We start from the raw sequence: 25,107 nt of genomic DNA, 5'->3' as shown, positions 1-25,107 counted from the left end.
GAGAGCCGGCCTGCTCCGTTCTGAGCGGTTGGTTCCCATCTTGCCATTCCGATGGCATTTTCCAGCCTGCTTTCCCGGTTCTAGCTCAGCTCCTGAACCCGGCTTCATTTTGGGGGAACTTCCCTGTCCCCTTACCCTAGCCATCCTGCCCCAGTAACGCTAACCCTGCTTTAGTGACCCCACTTCTGTTTTTTTTTTTTTTTTTTTTTGGTCCGGTTGTGGGGTCTGAGCTCTGGGCCTGGGCGCTGTCCCTCAGCTCTTCAGCTCAAGGCTAGCGCTCTACCTCTTGAGCCACAGCACCACTTCCAGCTTTTTCCTTTTTGCTTATGTGGTGCTGAGGAATGAAACCCAGGGCCTCAGGCATACAAGGCAAGCACTCTACCACTGAGCCAACTTCCCAGCCCCGTGACCCCACTTCTGGCCTGTACGGCCAGGGTTGGTGCAGAGGTGGGAGAGGTCTGGGGCAGGGGTAGGATGGGGTTGGCCCTTGTGAGTTGTGTAGAGCTCAGCACCAGCACTCAGGGCTGGAAGAGCCCCCACCTGGAACAGACCCTTGTGTCTAGGAGTACGGATGGAATGATTAGAAGGCAGGAAAATGCTTCAAGCAGACAGAAACGAAGCCCCCAAGCTGGAGTCCCAGGGGTCCTCTTGGGGGGTTCCCAGGGCGGGTCCTCACACCTGGCCTCCCCGGGGCTTCGCCCTGACTCAGGCCCAGGCCCCGCCTGGGCTCTTTTCATTGGTTGGGTGGGATTCCCCCCAGGGCATCATGGGAAGAAGAAGCAGGAGCCCGAGGCACTATGGGAACAAGAAGCAACCAGATGGCCCGCATGTAATCTATCTGCCATGTGTGTGTCACCACTTTTCATCCCTGTGGCCCGAACAGTTCCCTTTTTCTTTCCTCAGTTGGCCCTGGACAGGGGGCTGTCCCTTGGGCCCCCTTTCCAACAGAGCAGTGGCGCCTGAGGCCAGGCCCAGGACCATCACAGCAGTCTGCCTCACATGTGTGTCCAGCCCTGCCCTGGGCCCTGGAGGGCCTGAACCACAGCTGAACACCTGAGCCCTGCAGGGCTGCCTGGCCGCTCGGTGGGAGCAGAACACAAAGGAGCCTTCATAGCCCTGGGCCTCTTCAGCGGGTAGGCGGAAGCCCCACCAGCAGAGCGCTAAGCAGCCTCAGAACCCTGGCGCACTGGTCTCCCCAAGGCCAGGGAAGGAAGCCACAGCCAGGCTGAGCACATGCCACGGGTCCTGTGTTCTTTACCAGAGAGGGGGTCTGGATTGGTCCAACACAAGCAGGGAAACGGGATCAGCGCCATCATTCACAGAGTCCAAATCATAAAAGAAGATGCACAGAAATTCCTGGGACTTCAGCCAGAGAGAGATTTCTCTGTAGATCCCCTGAACCCTGGCTGGTGATTCACGAGCCACATCCTCCTACAGACACGGACACAAGCTCTCCAGGACTTCTCGCGGATTGCATCCCCCACCAGTAGGTGGATGGCATAATGCCAAAGTAAAGTTTTGGTGGGAGAGAGGGTTTTTTTTTGTTTTTTGTTTTGTTGGTTGGTTGTGGGGACTGAACTCTGGGCCTGGGCGCTGTCCCTCAGCTCTTCAGCTCAAGGCTAGCGCTCTACCACTTGAGCCACAGCACCACTTCTGGATTTTTCTGCTTACGTGGTGCTGAGGAATCGAACCCAGGGCCTCAGGCATGCAAGGCAAGCGCTCTACCACTGCGCCACCTTCCCAGCTCCCGGAGAGAGCGTTCTGACATCACTTGTTTACATGTGAACATTTGGCTAATTTGGGGTAAGCCCATAGTGGGGTCTGGAATCATTAGTTATCAATAAGTAGCAATAGCAGCAATGGATTTGCTGAGCAAGTACTGTGCCTCCACTGTCGGGAACTGTTTGTATGCAGGATGGGGTGGGTGATATTTTTCTCTTATAATAAGTAGACATTGGTTTTGTCCAAATTGATACTGTGAATGATTCTAGGTGCCCCAGGCTTCCAGGGGCTTCCAGGTCTTTCCCATTAAGACTCAGGTGTGGCCACAGTCTGTAAAATGGGCACAAGTCATCACCAAGAGACTTGACCTTCACTATTGAGTTGAACAATGATAGTTTTTTACTTTACTTACTTTAGAGCCATGTTGGTCAAAGGCCAGCTAAACAGAATTCTCAACCCCTGTGGATCGCAGTTCTCCAGTTTGAAAAACACAACCCTTCCCTGTTTAACAAAGAGGAGATGGGTTCAACCCACTCCCCTCATCCTTCATTCTTTCATGAAAACCCTTTCTGCACCTTCCTCCTCCTCCTCCTCCTCCCCCCTTCCCCTCCCCCTCCCCCTCCCCCTCCTCCTCCTCCACCATCTGGCCAATGGGATGAAAGTGAAAGACTCAGAAGCATTTGTTTATTTACTTTTTGTGCAGGCCCTGGGGCTTGAACGCACAGCCTGGGCATTGCTCCAGCCCCTCCAGTTGCAGTTTTTTGGTGGTTAATTGGAGATAACAGTCTTAAGACTCTCCTTGGGCTGGATTCAAACTGCTCCTCAGATCTCAGCCTCCTGAGTAGCTGGGATTACAGGCCTAAGCCACCAGTGCCTGGCTACTGAATTAACTAAATACACTCTCATAAGTGTGTGCACACACTCACCATGTACACTCTGCACACTCTCACATGTATACTCGCCTCTAACCAGGAAATTTCCCTGTCACACATGAGAACCCCCTCCTCCCCCCCCCCCCCCCCCCCGCTGCCCCCAGGAGGAGGTGGGCTGTGCCACGTGCCCCGTGGGCCTGAGCTCCTTTCCTGGGGCGGGATCTGGATACAGTTTGGCATGTGCATGCCTGTGACACCATCGCCAGGACCAGGATGCCCAGTGGGCCCCAGGTCCTCTCGCTTCTTTGTCCTCCCGGCCCTGGCTCCTCCCTGGGAAGCCACAGATCCACTTCCTTTCAGTACAGATGACATGTTGTGTCATTCTGCCACTCCTCGCAGTGCTCCAGGGCCATGGCATGGCCATGAGGCTCTGCATGGCTGAGCATGTGCACCCCCTCCAACCACCTGCCGAGACATGTCTGGTGGTGGTCAGCGTGTGGCTGTCAGCAGTCAAGCTGGTGTGCAAATCCACAGGTAAGTGCCGCACAGGTGCACACCTGCACTTCTCATGGACAGAGAGGAAGGGGTGAACAGGGCCGGGGAGGGGGGTGCCAAGACATGGCCAGCTTGCTTTGCCAAGTACTCAGACCGCTGCATGCCCGCCTGGGAGGCGCAGGCCGGTTCCAGTTGATCTCTGCTTCTGCCAGCGAGAATCCTCGCGGGCAGCTGCGCCTTGGGAAGGCCGAGCGCTCCGCCACCAGCAGCTCCCTGCTCGCCAGCTGTTCCCGTCTCTTGTTTGGAGAAATGTCTATTCAACTCCGTTGCCAGGTTTTAAATTAGGTTATTTGTCATTCTATGCTTGAGTTATGAGAGCTATGAAATTATATTTTGGAGGGGCTGGGAAGGTGGCTCAGTGGTAGAGCGCTTGCCTTGCATGCCTGAGGCCCTGCGTTCCATTCCTCAGCACCACATAAGCAGAAAAAAAAAAAGCTGGAAGTGGCGCTGTGGCTCAAGTGGTAGAGCGCTAGCCTTGAGCTGAAGAGCTGAGGGATAGTCCCCAGACCCAGAGTTCAGGCCCATGACCAGACCCCCACAAAAAAATTATATTTTGGATACTAAACCTCTATCAGGCATGTGATTTGCAAGTGTTTTCCAGTCTGTGGGTTTTCGCCTCTTTTGCGGGTGTTAGCACTGGAACTGGAACTCAGTCCTTGCATTCTCACTTGGCTTTTTTTGCTCGAGGCTGGCACTCTACCACTTGAGCCACACCTCCAATCCCTGGGTTTTGGTAGTTACTTGGAGGTAAGAGTCTCATAGACTTTCCTGCCTGAGTTTGAACTACAATCCTCAAAGCCCTGGGTGGCTAGGATTACAGGCATGAGCTGCTGGTGTCTGACTTGAATTTCCACTTTCTTTACAGTGCCCTTTGCAGCACAAAGATGCTCATCTTGATGAAGATCAGTGTTTGCATTGTTTAGTGTTTGTATATGCTTTAGGAGATAGCTGGAAATCACTGGCTAATCCAAATTAAACTATGTTCTCTTCTCCAGTGTTACTACTGAGTTAATTCTTACCCAGAACCCTCGTTGATTTAACTTTTGTGTGTCATAAAAACACACATTTATTCTTTTGTATGTGGCTCTCCGCTGTCATTCTTCGTTTCTTTTTTTTGGTGGTTTGAACTCTAGTCCTTGCTCTTTCTAGGCAGGCAACCTTACCACTGAGCCACGTCTCCATCCCTGAGTTTTGCTGGTTAGTTGTGAGATAGTCTAGCCCCCTGCCTGGCCCTGTTTCTTTGTATGATCCACCTATGTTAGGCTTCCTGGCAGTTAGGATGATAGGCACAGTCACTATGTCCAGCTTTGTTGAGAACGGGTCTCAAAAGCTTTCTGCTAGCCGGGCGCTGGCGGCTCATGCCTTTAATCCTAGCTGCTCAGGAGGCTGAGATCTGAGGATCACAGTTCACAGCCAGCCCAGGCAGGAAAGTCTTGTGAGATGCTTATATTCAATTAACCACCAAAAAAACTAGAAATGGCACTGTGGCTCAAGTGGTAGAGTGCTCGCCTTGAGCAAAAAGAAGCTCAGGGACAGCGCCCAGGCCCAGAGTTCAAGCCCAATGACCTACCAAAAAAAAAAAAGCCTTCTGCTGTTCAGGGTGGCCTTAAACTGTGATCCTCCTAATCAGCCTCCCCAAGTAGCTAAGATTACTGGCTCCCAGTACCTTTTTTTGGTAAAGATTCCCTTTCCCCCAGTGAAAGATTTCGGTATCCTCATTGAAAATGAGGATGACGGGCTGGGAAGGTGGCTCAGTGGTAGAGCACTCACCTTGAGCTGAAGAGCTGAGGCTCAGCGCCCAGGCCCAGAATTGATGCCCCATGACCAACAACAACAACAAAAAGTGAAAATGAGATGACACAGGTGTGCAGTTTATTTCTGGGCTCTCAATTCTTTGTTGTTGTTGGCCCTGGGGCTTGAACTCAGGGCCTCAGTGCTGTCCCTGAGCTGTTTTGCTTAAGGCTAGCACTCTACCACTTGAGCCTTGACACCAATTCTGGTTTTCTGGTGGTTAATTGGATATGAGTTGGAGATAAGAGTCTCCTTCCTGGGGACTGTTCAGCCCGGGCTGGTTTCAGACCGTGATCCTCAGATCTCAGCCTCCTGAGTAGCTAGAATTACAGGCATGAGCCACCGGTGACCAGTTGGACTCTCAATTCTATTCCTTTGATTTGTATATCTATCTTTGTGGCATGCATTAAAAAGCTAAAACAACCTTGAATTCCCATGATAAGCCTCACTTGCTATGTTATTGTTTTCATACATTGTTGTATATTTTAGTTAACATTTTCATCTGTGTTCATGACAAACACTGGTGTGTGATTTTCTTTCTCTTTTTTATGATACTGGGCTTTGAACTCAGCTTCATGCTTACTACGCAGATGCTCTACCATTTGAACTCCACCTCCATCCTTTTCATTCCGGTTATTATTTTGTTTAAAAAAATTTTTGTCGGTCATGGGGCCTGAACTCTGGGCCTGGGCGCTGTCCCTCAGCTCTTCAGCTCAAGGCTAGCGCTCTACCATTTGAGCCACAGCACCACTTCTGGTTTTTTCCTGCTTATATGGTGTTGAGGAATCGAACCCAAGACCTCATGCATGCGAGGCAAGCACTCTAACAGCGAGCCACCTTCCCAGCCCTGGTTATTATTTTTGCCAGTCCTGAGGCTTGAACTCAGGACCTGGGCACTGTCCCTGTGCTGCTCTGTGCTCAAGGTTAGCCCTCTACCACTTAAGCCATAACACCACTTCTGGCTTTTTCTGTTTATGTGGTACTGAGGAATTGAACCCAGGGCTTCATGCATGCTAGGCAAGCACTCTACGACTAAGACACATTCCCAGCCCATCTGGTGATTTTTTGTTTTTGGTCGGTTATGGGACTTGAACTCGGCCTGGGTGCTATCCTTGTGCTCTTCAGCTCAAGGAGAGTGCTCTACTGTTTGAGCCGCAGCACCACTTCCGGTTTCCTAGTGGTTTATTGGAGATAAGAGTCTCACAGACTTTCCTGCCCGGGCTAGCTTTGAACCACAATCCTCAGATCTCAGCCTCTTGAGTAGCTAGGATTACAGGCGTGAGCCACCGGCGCCCAGCTCATCTGGTGATTTTTGAGAAGGGGTCTCTCTCTTTTTTTTGCACAAGCCAGCCTGGACCTTAATCCTCCTAATTATACCCCCTCCTCCTCCCTGGGATGAGAAGCACGTGCCACTGCACCCTGCTTTTTCCGTTGAAATGGACAATTGATATTTTTTTTTCCGGGGCCAGCCTGGAACCCCGATCCTCTAAATCGCTGCCTCCTGAGTAGCTAAGGTTGGTTATAGGATCCTGTGTAGCTAAGGTTATAGGTGGGATCCACTAGCACCTAGACTTGTATGGCATTCTCTTTTGTACATATTTATTCTGGTGTTGAGGGAATACTCGTCTCATGAAGTGAACTGAGAGGTCTGCCTACTTCTTTGATTTGTGGAGAATCTATCATTTCAGTGCAGACTGCCGCTTCTATTCCCCAGCGAGGCCCGGGCCTTGCCCTGTTCTTCACGGCATAGCAATAGACATTCGGGCTTTCAATGAGGTAGCAGGCTGTCTGTGCCTCTGGACGCAGCTTCGGTTGTTTGTGTGTTTCTGTCTCTCATGTTTGAGGTTCCGGGAACTTCTTAGATCTGTGGTTTACCATCGCCATCAGTCTGGCAACATTTCAAGCCTTGTTTCTTGCGACCCTTGCCCGGCCCCGCTCCTCTTCCGGCGCATGGTCAGGCTGGTGGGGCGCACCCGACCCCATGCCCTCCTCGAGCTTTGCATTCTTTTCTGTGTTTCATTTCGCGCGGCCGTCTTCGAGGCTGCTAATATTTTCTTCTGTCGTGTCTAATCTGCTGCTAGCTCTGTCCAGTGCTGTTTCATTTCAGATGTTATTTTCTTCTCTAGAAGTTCACTTCAGGACTCTTGATATCTTCTATGTTTCTACTTATGGGGTGTGTTTTGGCAGGGTGTCTGGGGACTGGACCTAGAGTCCAACCTAACAACAACTTCTTCCTCTTTTTCCTCTTTTTCTTCCTCCTACTCCTCCTCCTCTTCCTCCTTTACTTCCTCCTTCCTTTCTTTTTGCCAGTCCTGGTTCCTGAAGTCTGGGCACTGTCCCTGAGCTTTTTCTGCACAAGGCTAACACTCTACCACATGAACCACAGCGCCGCTTCGGCTTTGTTTGGTAGTTAACTGGAGATAAGAGTCTCAGGACTGGGCTGGGAAGGTGGCTCAGTGGTAGAGCGCTTGCCTTGCATGCCTGAGGCCCTGGGTTCGATTCCTCAGCACCACATAAGCAGAAAAAGCTGGAAGTGGCGCTATGGCTCAAGTGGTAGAGCGCTAGCCTTGAGCTGAAGAGCTGAGGGACAGCGCCCAGGCCCAGAGTTCAGGCCCCCACAACCGGCCAAAAAAAAAAAAAAAGTCTCAGGACTTTCTTGCCCAGGCTGGTTTTGAGCTGTGATCCCCAGATCTCAGCCTCCTAAGTAGCTAGGATGACAGGCATGAGCCACCAGCGCCCAGCTCCCATTAACTGCGAAGCCCGTGGAATGCAGTTGGTACCTTGTCTCCGGCCGTGTGGCAGTGCCCTGGCTCCATTTCCCCGCTGAGATGTTTTCCTGCTGTGCATGAGCTCACCGGTGTTCAGCCGAGCGCTGAGGGGTCCCGGGTTCTGGCTCATGGCACCCGGCCCTGCACGCAGTTCAGGAAGTGTGCTGGGCTCTGTGGGGTCCTCTGCCGTGGGCTGGGCAGGCTGGAGACTCAGCCTCCTTTCCCCAGCCTCTCAGGGAGGCCGGCCGGGCCCCTGCTGCGTGATGTCCAGGTCTTGCCCACAGTTGTTTCGCGCTCTTTGTGGGTTTGTTTTCGGTTGTCTCTGACGAGGGGCAGAAGAGCAGTTGGTCCTTGTTGGTCCATCTTGGCCAGTGATGGGAGTCAAACTAGTGACTGGGGGGTGCTTGGCTCAGGTGGTAGAGCACCAGCCAAGGAGCAAAGCATCGGGTACCGAGTTCAAGTCCCAGTCTGGCAGCAACAACAACAAAAAGACAAAAAAAGACAAGCTGGGTGCTGGTGGCTCACACCTGTACCTGTATCCTAGCTACTTAGGAGGCTGAGATCTGATGATCGCGGTTCAAAGCCAGCCCAGGCAGGAAAATCTGTGAGACTCTTATCTCCAATGAACCACCAGAAAACCAGAAGTGGTGCTGTGGCTCAAGTGGTAGAGCGCTCACCTTGAGCTGAAGAGCTGAGGAAAAGCACCTAGGCACAGAGTTCAGGCCCCACAACCAAAAAAAGACAATGCCAGTGTATGGACGCTGTGTGGGCACTGCCTGCCTGCGGCTGGCCAGCTGGGCACCCTACCCCCCTTCCAGCCGGGCACCCTACCCCCTTCCAGCCGGGCACCCTACCCCCCTGCCAGCCGGGCACCCTACCCCCCTTCCAGCCAGGCACCCTACCCCCCTTCCAGCCTGGCACCCTACCCCCCCTTCCAGCCGGGCACCCTACCCCCCTTCCGGCCGGGCACTCTACCCCACTGCCAGCCGGGTACCCTACCCCCCTTCCGGCCGGGCACTCTACCCCGCTGCCAGCCCGGCACTCTACCCCACTGCCAGCCGGGCACCCCGCTGCCAGGAGGCGGCGGGAGGGAGATGCAGCAGGCCCTGGGAGAGCATGCGTGCCAGCTGCTTGCTCTCTAGAGAGCGCCCGTCCTTCTGCAGGCACCTGTGCTGGTCAGAGACCCGGGAAATGCCTCACATGCCAGGGTCAGATGCGGGGTGGCCACAGAGTGACCTGAGCATGTGCACAGTGGGCCCTGCCTTGGCCCACCCCTGCTGGGCGGGGGTGGGGGTGGGGTCCTGTCACCAGGCTTCCAGGCGGTACAAAGGCACATTGCTCTCAAGAGGAAGGAGAGGGGCTGGGAAGGTGGCTCAGTGGTAGAGCACTTGCCTTGCATGCCTGAGGCCCTTGGTTCAATCCTCAGCACCACATAAGCAAAAAAAAAAAAAAGCCAGAAGTGGCGCTGTGGCTCAAGTGGTAGATCGCTAGCCTTGAGCTGAAGAGCTGAGGGACAGCGCCCAGGCCGAGTTCAGGGCCCACGACTGGACCCCCCCCCCCCCCAAAAAAAAAAAAAGAGGAAGGAGAGTTGCTTTTGTGTTTGGTTTGGTGGTGCTGGGATTTGAACACAGGTCCCTGAGCTTTGCTGGTCAAGAGATCTATCAGGTTTAATGAAGTTTACAGAGCATGGAATATGAACTCTAACCCCTCCCAAAGGAAAGGCCCGGTCCCAGGGGGTGGTTGTACTGGGAGGTGGGAGCTGTTTAAAGGGTTGGGCCTGGCTCCTGAGGACAGGGATGACTTCAGCTCTCTCCTTCCGTCTCCACCCAGGCCCTCAGCAACCTGGTGAAAAGATCACAGCCAGAAATCTCCCAAACACCGGGTCCAAATACTTTTTTTTTTCTTTTTGGCCAGTCCTGGGGCTTGAACTCAAGGCCCAGGCGCTGTCCCTGAGCTGCTTTTTGCTCAAGGCTGGCACTCTGAACCACAGCGCCACTTCTGGCCTTTTCTGTGTTTGTGGTGCTGAGGAATGGAACCCAGGGCTTCATGCGTGTGAGGCCAGCGCTCTACCACTGGGCCTCCTTCCTCGCCTTCCATCTTTTTCCTTTGAACATGGACCTCGGGTGTTCTGTCATGGTAACCGAAAGCTCACCAGCACGAAGCTCAGTGTATCTACTTCCCATGGTCTCTTCATACAGCTTTTAAACTTTGCCTTTCTATTTGTTTCAAGTGTAGAGTAGGAGGCGTCGTGCACGGAAGGGGTAGCTTGCTGGCCAGGGCTTGTACCACCCATGGCGGCCCCCGATTTCAGTAACAGGCAGGGTGTCTCGCTCTGTGCTCAGCACAGGAGAAAGTGTCTTTTCTGCGCATTTAAGGCCTCTCTCCCACTCCAGACTCCCTCCTTTCCTTGCTCCTCAGGGGTCTCTGTTGGTCTGCTGCCCTCCTTAGCAATCGTTAAACCTAACCAAGCCTCTTCAAAAGCTCTTCAGTTGTTGCTGGACATGGTGGTGCACACCTGTCATCTCAGAACTTGGGAAGCAGAGGCTTGAGGATCACGAGTTCGAGGCCAGCATGAGCTAGGTAGGGAGATCCTGGAGCTCTCTTTCCATTCCTTTTCTCAGCACCTGCCTTTGTCCAGCCCCCGGGCTGGTAGCAGCCCTGTCTCCCTGAAACAGACACGCCGGGGTTCATGCCCTCTGCTTCTGCACAGCCTTGTGAGCTGCCTATTTCCTTCTGGAATTCCTGCGGGGACCGCCCCCACACACCCTCACAATGACTCTCAGTGAAGGCTTCCATTTTCTTGACAAACAACAGACAGCTGGATGTCCAGTGGCTTATACCTGTAATCCTAGCTACTCTGGAGGCTGAGATCCCACCAGCTCAGGAGAAAAGCCCATCTGCAGCAAAAAAAACCAGGTCTGGAGGCATGGTTCAAGTGGTAGAACACCAGACCGAGCTGAAGGCCTGGAACACCACAGAGAAGGGAGAGGAAAGCCTTCGTCCTCCACGCCGGGGAGGGTGCGGCGTCGTGGTCTGCGGCCTGCCCGGAGCTGGGCAGGGTCTGCGGGGCTGGCGGAGGAACCTGCCTTCCAGGCGGTGTTCCGGCCAGGTGCGGACACGGCCAGGCCCCTCTGACACCTCCCCGTCCCAGTTTCCAGGTAGACAGATTCTGGGTTTCCTCTTCTTGTTTTTGGTCGGTCGTGGGGCTTGAACTCTGGGCCTGGGCGCTGTCCTTCATCTCTTCAGCTCAAGGCGAGCGCTCTACCACTTGAGCCACAGCGCCACTTCCGGTTTCCCAGTGTGTGTGTGTGTGTGTGGGGGGGGGGGGGGGGGAATGGGGGCGGGCTGCGGGGCGGGGGGGCGGGCTGCGGGGCAGGGGGGGGGATGGGGGCGGGCTGCGGGGCGGGGGGGATGGGGGGAGGGCTGCGGGGCGGGGGGGCGGGCGGCGGGGCGGGGAGCGGGGGTGGGGGCGGGCTGCGGGGCGGGGGGGCGGGCTGCGGGGCGGGGGAGGGATGGGGGCGGGCTGCGGGGCGGGGGGAATGGGGGCGGGCTGCGGGGCGGGGGAGAGATGGGGGCGGGTTGCGGGGCGGGGGGGGATGGGGGGCGGGCTGCGGGGGGATGGGGGCGGGCTGCGGGGCGGGGAATGGGGGCGGGCTGCGGGGCGGGGAGGGGGAATGGGGGCGGGCTGCGGGGCGGGGGGGGGGAATGGGGGCGGGCTGCGGGGCGGGGGGGGCGGGCTGCGGGGCGGGGGAGGGATGGGGGCGGGCTGAGGGGCGGGGGGATGGGGGCGGGCTGCGGGGCGGGGGGGGCGGGCGGGCGGGGCGGGGAGCGGGGGGTGGGGGCGGGCGGCGGGGCGGGGGGCGGGCTGCGGGGGCGGGGGGCGGGGGTGGGGGCGGGCGGCGGGGGGGGGGAAATGGGGGCGGGCGGCGGGGCGGAGGGATGGGGGCGGGCGGCGGGGCGGGGGGGGGGAATGGGGGCGGGCTGCGGGGCGGGGGGATGGGGGCGGGCTGCGGGGCGGGGGGGATGGGGGCGGGCTGCGGGGCGGGGGGATGGGGGCGGGCTGCGGGGCGGGGGGGATGGGGGCGGGCTGCGGGGCGGGGGGGGGGAATGGGGGCGGGCTGCGGGGCGGGGGGGGGAATGGGGGCGGGCTGCGGGGCGGGGGGGAATGGGGGCGGGCTGCGGGGCGGGGGGGATGGGGGCGGGCTGCGGGGCGGGGGGGGATGGGGGCGGGCTGCGGGGCGGGGGGGGGGAATGGGGGCGGGCTGCGGGGCGGGGGGGGGAATGGGGGCGGGCTGCGGGGCGGGGGGGAATGGGGGCGGGCTGCGGGGCGGGGGGATGGGGGCGGGCTGCGGGGCGGGGGGATGGGGGCGGGCTGCGGGGCGGGGAGCGGGGGTGGGGGCGGGGGGCGGGGCGGGGGGCGGGGCGGGGGGCGGGCGGCGGGGCGGGGGGCGGGGGTGGGGGCGGGCGGCGGGGCGGGGGGAATGGGGGCGGGCGGCGGGGCGGGGGTGGGGGCGGGCGGCGGGGCGGGGGGGGGGGAATGGGGGCGGGCGGCGGGGCGGGGGTGGGGGGCGGGCGGCGGGGCGGGGGGGGGAAATGGGGGCGGGCTGCGGGGCGGGGGGGGGAATGGGGGCGGGCTGCGGGGCGGGGAATGGGGGCGGGCTGCGGGGCGGGGGGGGGAATGGGGGCGGGCTGCGGGGGCGGGGGGGGGGGGGGTGAGGGGGCGCCGGAGGCCTCTTCCCAGCCCGTCGGGACCGCAGCCCCGCTGCCTCTTGGACCCGGGGGTCCGCGTGGGGGCGCCTTCCGACCCCCAGCGAGGTCGGCGCGGGGACTGCTCTAAGGGGGAGCAGCGGGCCGCGGCGGGGGCTGCGGGGCGGGGACCCCGGCTAGGGGGTGGGGCAGGAGGGGGACCGCGTGGGGGGGGCGGGGACTCGGGAGGGGGAGGGGAAGGGCGGCGGTGGGCGGGTCTCCGGCGGGGGCGGGGGCAGGAGGAGGACCGCGTCGGGGGTGGGGGGGGTGGGGTAGGGGGCGGGACTCTGGAGGGGGTGGGGGGAGGGCGGCGGGGGGCGGGGGGGCCGGGGGACCCCAGCGGGGGCGGGGCGGGGAAGGTTGAGGAGGGGGGACCGCGGCGGGGAGGGGCGTTGTGGGCGGGGACTCCGGCGGGGGTGGGGCGGGAAGGTTGAGGAGGGGGGAACCGCGGCGGGGGGGGGGGAGCGGGGACCCCGGCAGGGGCGGGGCGGGAAGGTAGGGGGGGGACCCCGGCGGGGGGGGGCGGGGACCCCGGCGGGGGCGCACGCGGCTCTGGCTTCCCCGTCCCCTCCCTGCCCCCGGGACAGGGCTCGTGGCTCCCGGCGCGGCGGGCTCCGGGGTCACCTGGCCGCCCTCCCGTCAGGCGGGGAGGGGGGGGGGGCCGGCCCCTGGGGGCGGAGGGAGGCGGAGGGGGGGGGGGCTGGTGGAGGGCGGCCCGGGCCGCATTGTTCCGCGCCCCAGCGCGAGACCGGACAAGGAGGGCGCGCGAGGCGCTGGGCCCCGGGGTTCGTCTCCCGTCCCCGGGGCTCCCCGCCATCCTCGAGCTCCCCGCCATCCCGGGGCTCCCCGCTATCCCCGGGGCTCCCTGCTTGTCCCCGGGGCTCCCTGCTTGTCCCCGGGGCTCCCCTCTCGTCCCCAGGGCTCCCTGCTTGTCCCCGGGGCTCCCCGCCATCCCCGGGGCTCCCTGCTTGTCCCCGGGACTCCCCGCCCGACCCCGGGGCTCTCCACCGTCCCCGGGGCTCCCCCGCTCGTCCCCGGGGCTCCCCCCCATCCCCGGGGCTCCCCGCTCGTCCCCGGAGCTCCCCGCCGCCCCGAGACCTCGGTCCCCCGGCCCGCGCCCTGGTTTCCGCGCTCCCGGCGGGGTCGGCCCGGCTCGGGCCCCCGCGATGGCCGCCGATCCCTAGCGGGGCCGGGCGGGCAGCATGGGGGGGCGGCGGGTCGGCCCTGCGGGTCTGCGCCGACCACCGCGGGGGCATCAACTGGCTGAGCCTGAGCCCCGACGGCCAGCGCCTGCTGACGGGCAGCGAGGACGGCACGGCGCGGCTCTGGAGCACGGCCGACGGCCGGTGCTGCGCTCTGCTGCAAGGTAGGCGCCTGGACCGAGTCCCCCCCGCCCCCCCCCCCCGCCCCTGCCCGGCAGGGACCGACCCCCCCCCCCCGCCCGGCAGGGACCGACCCCCCCCCCGCCCCGCAGGGACCGACCCCCCCCCCGCCCCCAGGCCGGGGACCCGCCCCCCCCCCGCCCCGCAGGGACCGACCCCCCCCCCCCCCCCGCCCGGCAGGGACCGACCCCCCCCCCTGCCCCGCAGGGACCGACCCCCCCCCCCCCGCCCCCAGGCCGGGGACCCGCCCCCCCCCCGCCCCGCAGGGACCGACCCCCCCCCCCCGCCCCCAGGCCGGGGACCCGCCCCCCCCCTCCCCCAGCCCGCCGAGCTCCCCTCCCGAGGCCTGTGCGCTCCTCTCAGCGGGGCGAAGGAGCCGGTGAGGGTGCGGGCTTTGGGCCCACGCTGGAGGTGCACAACAGGAGGCGAGATGATAGTGTGTGTGCGCGCGTGTGTGCTTGTGCGTGCGTGTGAGCGTGTGTGTGCGTGTGTATGCGTGTGATTGTTCGTGCGTGTGAGCGTGTGTGCGTGTGTGATTGTGCGTGTGCGCGCATGTGTGTGCGTGTGATTGTGCGTGTGTGCACGCGCGCGCGCGTGTAAGTACCAGGGCTTGAACTTAGGGCCTTGTGCTCTCACCCGGGCTTTCCCTCAAGGCTGGCTTTCTGGCTCTAGTGGTTTTCGCTGGTTAGCGCAGCACGTGGCAGGATCTGTTCGTGTGAAGGGCGCAGGGCTCGTGTGGAGAGCTCTCACGTGAATCACCTTTGTGTAAGTTCAGGAGCTTGTGGTGGACGTCATTCTTCGGCGAGTCGCAAAGCACTTTGGGTTGGAGGACACGCTGTGGGTGCCGGGGAGGAGGCATGGAGGGGGGTCGTGGGAAGGGTCAGGGCCATGTAGGAGATGGTTCTGGAAGAACTAGGCACCAGTGACAGACTTGTGCCCCACTCCCCCAGCAGAAATCCAGTGGGCAGGCGCGGAGGGTGCAGCGCCGCTTCCACGGAGGCCTGCTCCACGGAGGCCTGCTGGGGGCATGAGGCCACACCAGCACCTCCCCTGCCCCCCACCCACTTCCAATAGGACACTGCAAGGGCAGCTGAGGGCCACAGCGTGGCTTCCGTGGCTGAGTGCCTCCCACCCCAGTAGCACTGGGACCACCAAAAACCTGACACACAGCAGCCTAAGGAAGAAGGCGAACCGTCTAAGGCATGGCTCAGCTGGCGCAGCACATGCCTTGCAGGCTCAGGTTCTCCAGTTCAAATCCCAGCACTGCATGAAGAAGTAAGGAAATAGTCTAGGAAAGGCACTGCCAAGTGTCAGCAGAGTAGCTGTTCTTTTTTTGGTCGGTCGTGGGGCTTGAACTCTGGGCTTGAGCGCTGTCCCTTCGCTCTCCAGCTCAAGGCCAGTGCTCTATCACTTGAGCCACAGCGCCGCTTCCGGCTTTCTAGTGGTTTATTGGAGATGAGTCTCACAGAGGGCTGGGAAGGTGGCTCAGTGGTAGAGTGCTTGCCTTGCATGCGTGAGGCCCTGGGTTTGATTCCTCAGCACCACATAAGCAAAAAGAAAAAAGCCGGAAGCGGCGCTGTGGCTCAAGAGGTAGAGCTCTAGCCTTGAGCTGAAGAGCTGAGGGACAGCGCCCAGGCCCCAGGACCGGACCTCCCCCCCTCCCCCCCAAAAAAAGTCTCACGGACTTTCCTACCCGGCTGGCTTTGAATGGTGATCCTCAGATTTCAGCCTCCTGGGATACAGGCGTGAGCCACCAGCGCCCAGCAAGAGTATCTGTTTCTGTAGGAGAGAACTAGTCTGAGGGCCGGTGCCTCACCCCTATAATGCCAGCCACTCAGGAGGCTGAGATCTTGGTTCAAAGCCAGCTTGGGCAGGAAAGTCCGAGAGACTCTTCAATGAACCAGAAAACCAGACGTGGCTGTGGCTCAAGTGGTAGAGTGCTCGCCTTGAGCTGAAGAGCTCAGGGACAGCGCCCCGGCCCAGAGTTCAAGCCCCACGACCGACCAGAGAGAGGGTAGGGGGAGAGAGAAGCAGTGCACAAATAAGGCTGTCCCCGTTTCTCCTTGGGGACACAGAGCCCGTTGCGGGGACCCTGGCTGGGGGCGACGGTGTAAGGACAGCCTCCAGGCTGGCCGGGGAGAGGTGCACAGGTGCCGGCCCGTGTCCCCGAGGCCCGTGTCCCCGAGCTGAGCGGGCCAGGTGCGGCCGTGGTGTCATCTGTCCCCAGGTGGCTGTGGAGGGGCCGTTGAGCTCTGGGCTCCGGAGGGAAAGGAAGCCGAGTCTCACGCCACCTTCAGGGCTCGTCCAGATGGGGCCTCCGGCGCTCCCAGCCCTGGGTGACTTTTCGTGGACGGGCGGAGCGTCTGGGCCTCAGACCTGGCGAGCCGGGTACCCCGGGAGGAGGGAACCCCGGGGCTGTGGCATTTGCTTTTGAAAATAATAACCACATCTTATCTGCATTCTTCATCCCTTTAAAAATCCGTTTCAGTTTGGCATTCTTGGCTTGTTCCGCACAGTTCCAACAGCTGGAGTCCCGGTGGGTCTTGGGGGGGTGGGGGCAGGGCCCCTGCTGCCCTCTGGGCTGGCCCGGGCCTGTCTGCGGCTGTGTGAACCTGGGTCATAGGGCGCCCCGCATCGTGGTTCTCGCCCTCAGCCCCTCTCTGTCTGACCCTGCGATCCCCCTTGGCCTCCAGCCATCCCACAGCAGGAGCTCCGCCAGCCAGGCAGAGCTGCGTGGCCCAGCTCTGGGTCAGAAATTTGAGGGGTTTCTTGTTTGCTTTTTTACATGGGAAAACCAGAGGGTCTGGGCTGGGGCTCAGCTGACTTCACTATTACTTTTCTTCCAGTCTGTGTGTGTAGTTTGGTTTGGGCCAGGCCGGGGCCTTGAATTCAGGGCCTGGGCGCTCGCTGTCCCTGGCTTTTTGGCTCAAGGCTAGCGCTGTACAGCTGGAGCCATGGCTTCATTTCTGTTTTTTGTTTTGCTTTTGGTGGTGAAGCGGAGATTAGAGTCTCGCTGACTTTTCTGCCTGGGCTGACTTGGAACTGCAATCCTCAGACCTCAGCCTCCTGAGTAGCTAGGATGACAGGCGTGAGCCACGGGCTCCCTTCCACCCCATTACCCCCCCCCCCCCACCTACAAGTGGCTCCCCCAAGTCTTGGGCAGCCTTGCTGATTTGTGGGTCACTGCAGCCTGGCTCTGCTAGCCTTGGCACCGCGTCCTTGCTGATGCCAGGTGCTGCTCGCACGAGCCCAGGCCTGGCTGCCCTGACACACCTCGCCTGTCCTGCTGGGGTCCCCAGCCCCTGGGGACCCTGAAGAGGCTTTCCTGAGGATTCTGTGCCCCCCTTTTCTCCCCACCAGTGGCAATGGGGAGAAAGGCACAGCTTTGGTCTCAGGAACCGCTCGTTACAATGTTTTATGAATGCTTTTGGAGTTGGCAAAATCTGGGCTGTGTTTTGACAAACACATTTTTCCCTCTTTTTTTTTTTTTTGACTGATATATTTTAAGGGAAACCCAGCCCGCGGTCGGTCTCCTCAAGTGTTTGCTCCGGCCCTGCATTGTTCTCCAAGCTCCCTGGTGCTGCTGTAGTCTCCAAAAGGGGGAAACTTTGCAGCTTAAAATTCTGTTTCTTAGAACCCAGGAAGTTGAGTTCTTCCGAGTAACTAAACCCTGACCCTCCTCCCTTCCCCCCGCAAAAAACCAATTGGCCGGATACCCAAGAGATTCTAAAACCTCTTTATCTGACACCAGCCAGGGAAACAATGCTAAAATAAGATCACAAACCTCTACCGCACCTCTAAGCCAGGGGTGAGGGGCGCATGCACACCTGTAATCATCGCCAATCAGCCACCGAAAACACTGGACACGGAGCCATGGCTCAAGCAGAGCACTAGCCAGGAGAAAAACAAGCTCCAAAAAAGAGAAAATGAAAAGGAGCCCAGCACTTCCAGACTTTCCAGTCCTTTCCCTCCTTGTCTCCTGTGTCCCGGTCTTCCCTAACGGAGCTGGCTTCCCTGCTGTCCCCAGCAGGACATGAGAGCTACGTGACCTTCTGCCAGCTGGAGGAGGCATCTGCCTTCACGTGCAGCGCAGACTGCACCATCCGCCGGTGGGACGTGGCCAGCGGGCGCTGCGTGCAGGTGTACCGTGGCCACACCTCCATTGTGAACAGGTTAGCCCGCCCAGGGGACACACTTCCACGGGGGACAGGTTAGCCCCGCGTGGAGCTGTGAGGGCGCTTGGCCGGGGGACCCTGACTTCAGAACTGGAGCCGACTGCCTGGCCACAGGGAGCTGGGGGAGGAGCAGGCGAGGAGGTGGGTGCTTGGACTCGTGGGCTTGGGCATCCTGGGTGCCAGGGGAGGGGGGGGCTGCGCTGCCTCGGGATGAGGATGCTCTGCGCTGCCTCGGGATGAGGATGCTCAAGTTGAAGGCACAGTTGGTACAAGGACAGGCCCAGGGCTGGGAGGAGAAAGGGGATTGCTGGGAAGAGGCATTTTTCAAGCTCCTTTCCAGAGCCAGGCACTGTGGCTCTCTCCTATAATCCCAGCTCTCTAAGAGGCTCACATCTGAGGATACCGGTTGGAAGCCAGCCTAGGTAGAAAGGTCCATGGGATTATCTTCAACTAACCAATGAAAAGCCAGGAGTGGAGGTGTGGCTCAAGTGGTAAAAGCACCATCCTTGAATGGTAAAAGCCACAAGGCCCTGAGTTCAAGTCCCAGGACTGGAAAAAGAAAAACAGCAACTACCACCAACAAATGAAAACTCCTTTCCTCATAGCCGTTAAGTGCACTTCTTTCTCAGGGGCTTGCTGGCTTGTTTCCCTTTTGAACCTGGGCTTGTGCCAAGTGATGCCAGTTCCATTGCTGGTCAGAACAATTTGATACCTTTTGCCGCCTGTGATGGTCATGCAGGGCTCTCAGTCACAGTGGCCTGGGTGGGCCCCGGGCTGGGGCAGGCAGACACAGGACCAGCCACTGGCCACTGAGAGGCTTTGGGGCTGGGCTAACCCAGCCTAGCACTCCAAGATGGTGGGCCTACTCTAGGCTAGTGCTCTACCATTTGAACCACAGCACCAAGCCTGGTGTTCTGGTGGTTAGTTGGTGATGAGGCCCTCAGACGTTCCTGCCCAGGCTGGATCGTCAGGTTTCAGCCTCCTGAGTAGTCAGGATTCTAGGCATGAGCCACAGTGCCCAGGGCCCTGTCCTCCCATGCCCATGTAGAGGGTCTGTCTCTGAGTGGGTCCAACGTGTGGGTCACGTGTGGAGGCTTGGTCTGCACTGGTGGTGGAAGCCAGGCCAGCGGACGGCTTGCCTGGATTGAGGAGGGGGTCGTTGGAGGGCACCAGCCGGCCTCCTGGAGGCAGGCGCTCTGGCCTGGGCCTCGAATGTTGTGGGTGGCGACTGCAGACTAACAGGCTGTTCCAGTGCCAAGGCTAGCCCCCAGGACCCCCTGTGGGTCCACACCCCGTGAGCACCCCGCCCTTTGCCCGCAGGATCCTGGTCGCGGATAACCAGCTGTTCAGCAGCTCCTATGACCGCACGGCCCGTGCCTGGACGGTGGAGCAGGGGCAGGCGACCCGGGAGTTCCGGGGCCACCATAACTGTGTGCTGACCCTGGCCTACGCTGCCCGCCGGGACGCCGCGGCCTCGCCCCGCGTGGAGGCCCCCGTGGCCGGGGGGCTGCTGGTGACTGGCAGCACAGATGGCACGGCCAAGGTGTGGCAGGTGGCTAGTGGCTGCTGCCACCAGACCCTGCGGGGCCACACCGGGGCCGTGCTGTGCCTCGTGCTGGACGCGCCGGGCCACACGGCCTTCACGGGCAGCACCGACGCCACCGTCCGCGCCTGGGACATCCTGAGCGGCCAGCAGCTGCGGGTGTTCCGGGAGCACCAGGGCTCCGTCATCTGTCTGGAGGTGAGAAGGGCCCGCCAGCCACTGCCCTGGCAAGCTGGGCCCGAGGGAGGAGCCCCAGGGGCCCAGGCACCAATGGAGGGCCGCTGTCACCACCCAAGCCCCTCCCTGTGCGCCCGTCCTGACTTCCTTGGGGCCTACGTTTGCCATCTTTGCTTCATTTGTTTTCTGATCCTAAGGGCTTTTCTGAGCCTGGGCGCTGTCCCTCAGCAGCTCAGGGCTAGCCCTCTACCACTTCAGCCACAGCGCCACTTCTGGTTTTCTGGTGGTTCACTGGAGATAAGAGTTTCAAAGACCTTCCTGCCTGGGCTGGCTTTGAACTGTGATCCTCAGATCTCAGCCTCCTGAGTTGCTAGGATTACAGGCGTGAGCCACTGCAGCACCAGTGACCTTTGGGGGACACATTCAGATCCCAGCAATGGGAACCTTCCGGAAAAATGGACACTAAGTGAAAAGGATGAAGTTGTAAAAATGAGCGGATTAGGGCAGGTCCTGCAGAGGCCACGGCAGGCCAGGTGGGTTTAATGAGTCCTTTCGGAGCCGAGTGCCGTGGCATAAAACAGTAATTCCAGCATGAGGAAGGCAGAGGCGGGAAGATGGCTGCATTTTTGGCCAGCCTGGGCTACAGCACAGAAAGATCTTGTCTTAAAACACTAAAGAATCTCACAACTTTCCTGCCCCGGCTGGCTTTGAACGGTGACCCTCAGATCTCAGCCTCCTGGGTAGCTAGGAGGACAGGCGGGAGCCCCAGCGGCCAGCTTCCTTCATGGTTTTAGGTGTGTGGTTTAAAAACTTCAGCTAGGACTGGGCACAGGAGGCTGGAAGCTGGAGATTTCAGTTTGAAGTCAGCCTGGACAGAAAAGCCTGTAAGACTCATTCCAGTGAAGCACCAAAAAGCTGGAAGTGGAGGCGTCGCTCAGGTGGTAGAGTGGCAGCCTTGAAAGAAAAAGTTAGGCAGGAGTGCCACGCTCCAAGTTCAAGCCTCGGTACCGGCACAAACTCCCAAGCCCCTCAGACGTGGACCATTTCAGATGTAACGGGAAACAGACACATGGATGAAGCCACGCTTGAGACCACATGTGGATGTGAGCACTTTAAAGGAAGGAAGCAGGGCTTGGGATGCGGCTCAGAGGCAAAGCACTTGCCTGGCAAGTTCAGGGTCCTGGGTTCAATCCCCAAGACCGAGAGGACAAGAAACCACCACCTTTGAAGGCGGAGACCCGGCCCTTGGTGTGAAGTGGGCTCTCCCTGGGGGCCTGCTCCAGGGCCTTCTACACTCATCCAAGCCTTTCAGCCCTGAGGCCCATGCTCCCTCCCATCATAGGGAGATCAGGGGCAGCCAGGACCGCAGAGACTTGGTGCCTCGTGGGCCAACCCTCCCCCTTCCTCCTCCAGCTCACGGACCAGCTCCTGTACTCGGGTAGTGCAGACCGGACCGTCAAGTGCTGGCTGGCTGACACCGGGGAGCCGGTGCGCACCTTCCCGGCACACGGGCACAGCGTCAGCGCCGTCAAGTACCACGCAGGCACCTGTGAGTAGTGCACTAGGCCCCACCCCGTCCTCTCCCTAGGTTTGCCCTGCCTTTTTCCTGCCTGTGTGGTTTTCCTTCACTGAACTGTGGCTGCTCTGAACACAGGTCCCAGGCTCTCCCGGGAGCTGTTAATCTTGCTTTTTTTTTTTTTTCTTTAAGTAGTTGTACAGAGGAGTTGCCACTTAACGGTTTAGGAATATATTTGTCACCCTTTTCAACATTCCCACCCATCTGTTCCCTACCCAGCCCTTCTCTCACTCTTAATTTTGTAGGAATATACATCGGATTCTTTTAAAGTTTAAGTTTTTTGTTATGGTAAAGGTGGTCTTGCTTTTGGCAAAGAAAGTTCACACAGGAGCCAGCCAGACCTCAGGCTCATGGGATTTGGCCTACTTTGACTTTAGGTTGGACTAGAAGGGAAAATCCAAATAATAGTAATTTGAGAACAAGGTCGTGGTGAATTTCCTTGTCAGGCAGATGACTTCACGAGGCTGTCAAGCCTGGAAGCGAGGACCCCACAGACCCCAATTCCTTCCAGCGCGCCTTCCTCCTTAGCCCTCTTCTGCCTCATGGAACCTCACGGTTTCTGATAGCTGCGGGAACACCAGCCGTCACGCGGCACGCCACATTTTAGCCAGGCAGGAAGAGCAGGGAGGGAAGAACAAAGGATTGCTTCCGCTAGATAACCAGCCCCTTTAAGGCCACCTGCAGACCTTCCCTGAGGCTGCTGTGCCCAGCGCAGACTAGATGTCTGGAACCTTATTTTAGCAATGAGCTGGGATTATTCTGAATAGAAAGGGCAAAGTTGGGCCCTGGTGGCTCACGCCTGTAATCCTAGCTACTAAGGAGGCTGAGGATAGCGGTTCAAAGCCAGCCCAGGCAGGAAAGTCCGTGAGAAAACCGGAAGTGGTGCTGTGGCTCAAGTGGTAAAGCGCCCGCCTTGAGCTGAAGAGCTCGGGGACAATGCCCAAGCCGTGTTCAAACCTCACAACTACCACCACCACCAACAACAAAAAGGGCAGACAAGATGCTGGATGCTGCCAGCTGCTGGTAGCTCGCTCTGTTATCATAGCTACTCGGGGGCTGAGAACTGAGGATCCTAGTTCAAAGCCAGCCAGGACAGAAAAGTCTTTGTTGGTGCCAGTCCCAGGTGTTGAACTCAGGGCCTGGGTACTGTCCAGCTTTTTTTATTCAAAGCTAGCACTTTTGATACTTGAGCCAAAGGTCTACTTCTGGCTTTTTCAGTAGTTAATTGGAGATAGGAGTTTCACAGGCTTTCTTTCCTGTTAGGGCTGGCTTTGAACCATGATCCTCAGCTCTCAGCCTGCTGAGTAGGTAGAATTACAGGCGTGAGTCACCAGTGTCTGGCTTCTGTGACACTCTCTCTAGTTACCTAGCAAAAAAGTTAGAAATAGAGTATGGTTCATGTGGGAGACCACCAGCCTTGAGCAAAATAACTAAGAGACAGCACCCAGGCCCTGAGTTCAAGCCCCAGTACTGGCCCAAACAAAACCAAAACACATCTCTCACCTCAGGACACGGCTTTGCAGTGTTCCCGCAGCGCCCTGGGGAGGGGAGGAGGGAGACAGCCGGGCGGGCCCAGCGTGCGGCTTGTGTCTGCAGTGTTCACGGGCAGCGGGGATGCCTGTGCCCGGGCCTTCGATGCCCAGTCTGGAGTCCTGCAGAGGGTGTTCCGGGGCCACGCGCTGGTCATCAACTGTCTCCAGGTAGCCCGCCCCACCCCCGTACCCCGGGGGAGTGCAGCCCCTCCACCCCGGAGAGGGCCCTGCCCGGCTGACACCCACCCTGCCCACCCACAGGTGCACGGCCAGGTGCTGTACACAGCGTCGCACGACGGGGCTCTGCGCCTGTGGGACGTGCGCGGGCTCCTGGGCCCCCCACCCCCCGCACGCAGGCCTGCAGCCACACGCAGCCTGTCCCGGCTCTTCAGCAACAAGGTGGCCTGTGCGGCCTCCGCGCCTCTGCAGCCCGCCTGAGCCCAGGGAAGCTCAGGCCCTGCAGACCTGGCCCTTGCCCACAGCGAGGCCCGTCTTCCCCCACGGCAGCCAAGGCCCTGTTGCTCCCCTGGCTTGCAGGCGCCCCAGCCTGAAGGCTCCACTCTTGGAGCCCGGGACTGTGGCACCTCGGCACGGAAGCCCCGGAAGCCGGCCTCCCCCTCCTGCTCCTCATCAAATACACTTCCTTCCAAGCGCTCGAGTGCGGTTTGTTTGGCAACTGAGCCTGGCTTCCTTGTGGAGGTGACGGCTAAGCATGGGGTTCTGTGGCCATCCCGTGGGCAGTGGGGTCTCTGCCTGCGATCTTCTGCTGCGTCCCAGCGCCTCTGCACGGAGGCGTGGACTAGGAGGGCATGCACGTTCCCTGGCTTTGCGCTGCGGGCCACTGTGGACAAGCATGGAGGCGACACAGGGCATACCAGACGCACACACTGGGGGGGGGGGCTCGGCAGGTGGTGTGTGGGAGCCGGACTCACCTGAAGGGATGCCGTGTCCTGCAGGCCAGGCTCTGGTGACCTCGAGCGCAAAGAGGTGACAGACGGCCGCTGACATTTAAAGCTCACACTGTAATCCTAGCTCAGGAGGATGACATCTGAGGATCATGGTTCAAAGCCAGCCCAAGCAGCAAAGTCCATAACTCTTGTCTCCAATAAAAACTACTGAAAATGTAGAAGTGAAATTGTGACTCAAGTGGTGCTAGTCTTGAGCAAAAGCAGCTCAGGGACAGTGCCCAAACTCTTTTGAGTTCAAGTCCCAATGCACACGTGCATGCACACGTGCACACACAGCTAGGAGCTGGCTTGCAGATCAGCCCCTGGGCGGGCACTGTGCACCTGACTTGTGGAGAGAGGTGTTTCTTTGGTAAGGTCCAGTGCCCTAGAGTCTCAGGCTCCACGGGCTATACCTTCGCTCTTGAGATCTCAAGCCCCATAAAAGAATGGCATTAAGGGAAGGAGGGACTCACACCTTTACAACAAAGCTGCAGCCACAGGAAGTGGCTATTTGGTGGCAGGTAGAATCCGGGAAGTAGAACCTAACATCCTTAGGGTGGGACTTACTTGGGTGTTCACAGGCGAGGGGACCAGATCTGGCAGGCTCCGCAGCTCCCCGTGGGGCCAGGTGGAGCGGGTTGTAGCGAGTACAGGCACAGAGCTGCCTGCTGGTCCTCCCGGTCCTTCTTCCAGAGGCTGACACTGCCTGGTGACGCTCACGTGGCCACAGTAAACACACTGCCATCTACCCAGCCAGGGGAACGCCCCTGGACACCAAATCTGTGCCGCCCATTCAGTCAGGAAGCCGCCATTGTGTACTGATTTAGCACAACACATTCCACCAAGAGACTGGCTTGATGCTAGACCATGAAGGTGGCCGGTCCCCTCCTGGACCCCACGAGCCTATGATGGGTAGCTGTGGTGCTGTTGCGCGTCCTCAGACAGGCCCGGCCCCTCCCATCACCAAAAGAGCCAGAGTAGGGCTTGTAGCTCAGTAGTAGAGCTCTCTCTTAGTATCTGGGCAAGCTGGGTGCCAGTTGCTCACTGCTGTAATGCAAGCCATTCAGGAGGCTGAGGATCAAAGTTCAAAGCCAGCCTGGACAAGAACGCCCATGAGACTCATCTCTAATTAACCACACACACACACAAAAAAACCCAACAAAAAATACCACAAAAGGAGCCACGGCTCAAGCGGTAGAACCTTGAACAAAAAATAGCTCAGGGACAGCACCCAGGCCCTGAGTTTAAGCCCCAGGACTAGTGGAGCAAACTGAACCCTGGGTTCAGTCTCCAGCAGCACCCCAAAAAGGGAGGGAAAATA

At 59.6% G+C, this 25,107-nt stretch overlaps 1 protein-coding gene across 1 annotated transcript; it reads left to right on the top strand.

Moving 5' to 3' along the window:
* Positions 1-1,859: 1,859 nt before the first annotated feature.
* On the top strand, positions 1,860-23,331 carry Wdr86 (WD repeat domain 86). The gene is made up of 8 exons (XM_042677108.1): positions 1,860-1,920; positions 2,994-3,128; positions 13,374-13,820; positions 17,867-18,008; positions 19,332-19,752; positions 21,145-21,280; positions 22,904-23,007; positions 23,101-23,331. Exons 1-8 carry the CDS (start codon positions 1,860-1,862, stop codon positions 23,275-23,277), a joined length of 1,623 nt encoding a protein of 540 aa, XP_042533042.1. The 3' UTR covers positions 23,278-23,331.
* The last annotated feature ends 1,776 nt before the right edge of the window (positions 23,332-25,107 follow it).

The sequence above is a fragment of the Dipodomys spectabilis genome, unplaced genomic scaffold (assembly GCF_019054845.1).
Source record: "Dipodomys spectabilis isolate Male_0828 unplaced genomic scaffold, ASM1905484v1 ptg000034l, whole genome shotgun sequence".
NCBI lineage: Eukaryota > Metazoa > Chordata > Mammalia > Rodentia > Heteromyidae > Dipodomys > Dipodomys spectabilis.
This window is presented reverse-complemented; position numbering and strand designations above follow the sequence as displayed.

Excerpts from the sequence above, each read along its gene's own strand:
- Wdr86 (XM_042677108.1), top strand. The coding sequence starts at position 1,860 with ATGGATTTGCTGAGCAAGTACTGTGCCTCCACTGTCGGGAACTGTTTG. Across the intron at positions 19,753-21,144 it reads GCTCCGTCATCTGTCTGGAG|CTCACGGACCAGCTCCTGTA; the intron begins GTGAGAAGGGCC and ends TTCCTCCTCCAG. Across the intron at positions 21,281-22,903 it reads CAAGTACCACGCAGGCACCT|TGTTCACGGGCAGCGGGGAT; the intron begins GTGAGTAGTGCA and ends TTGTGTCTGCAG.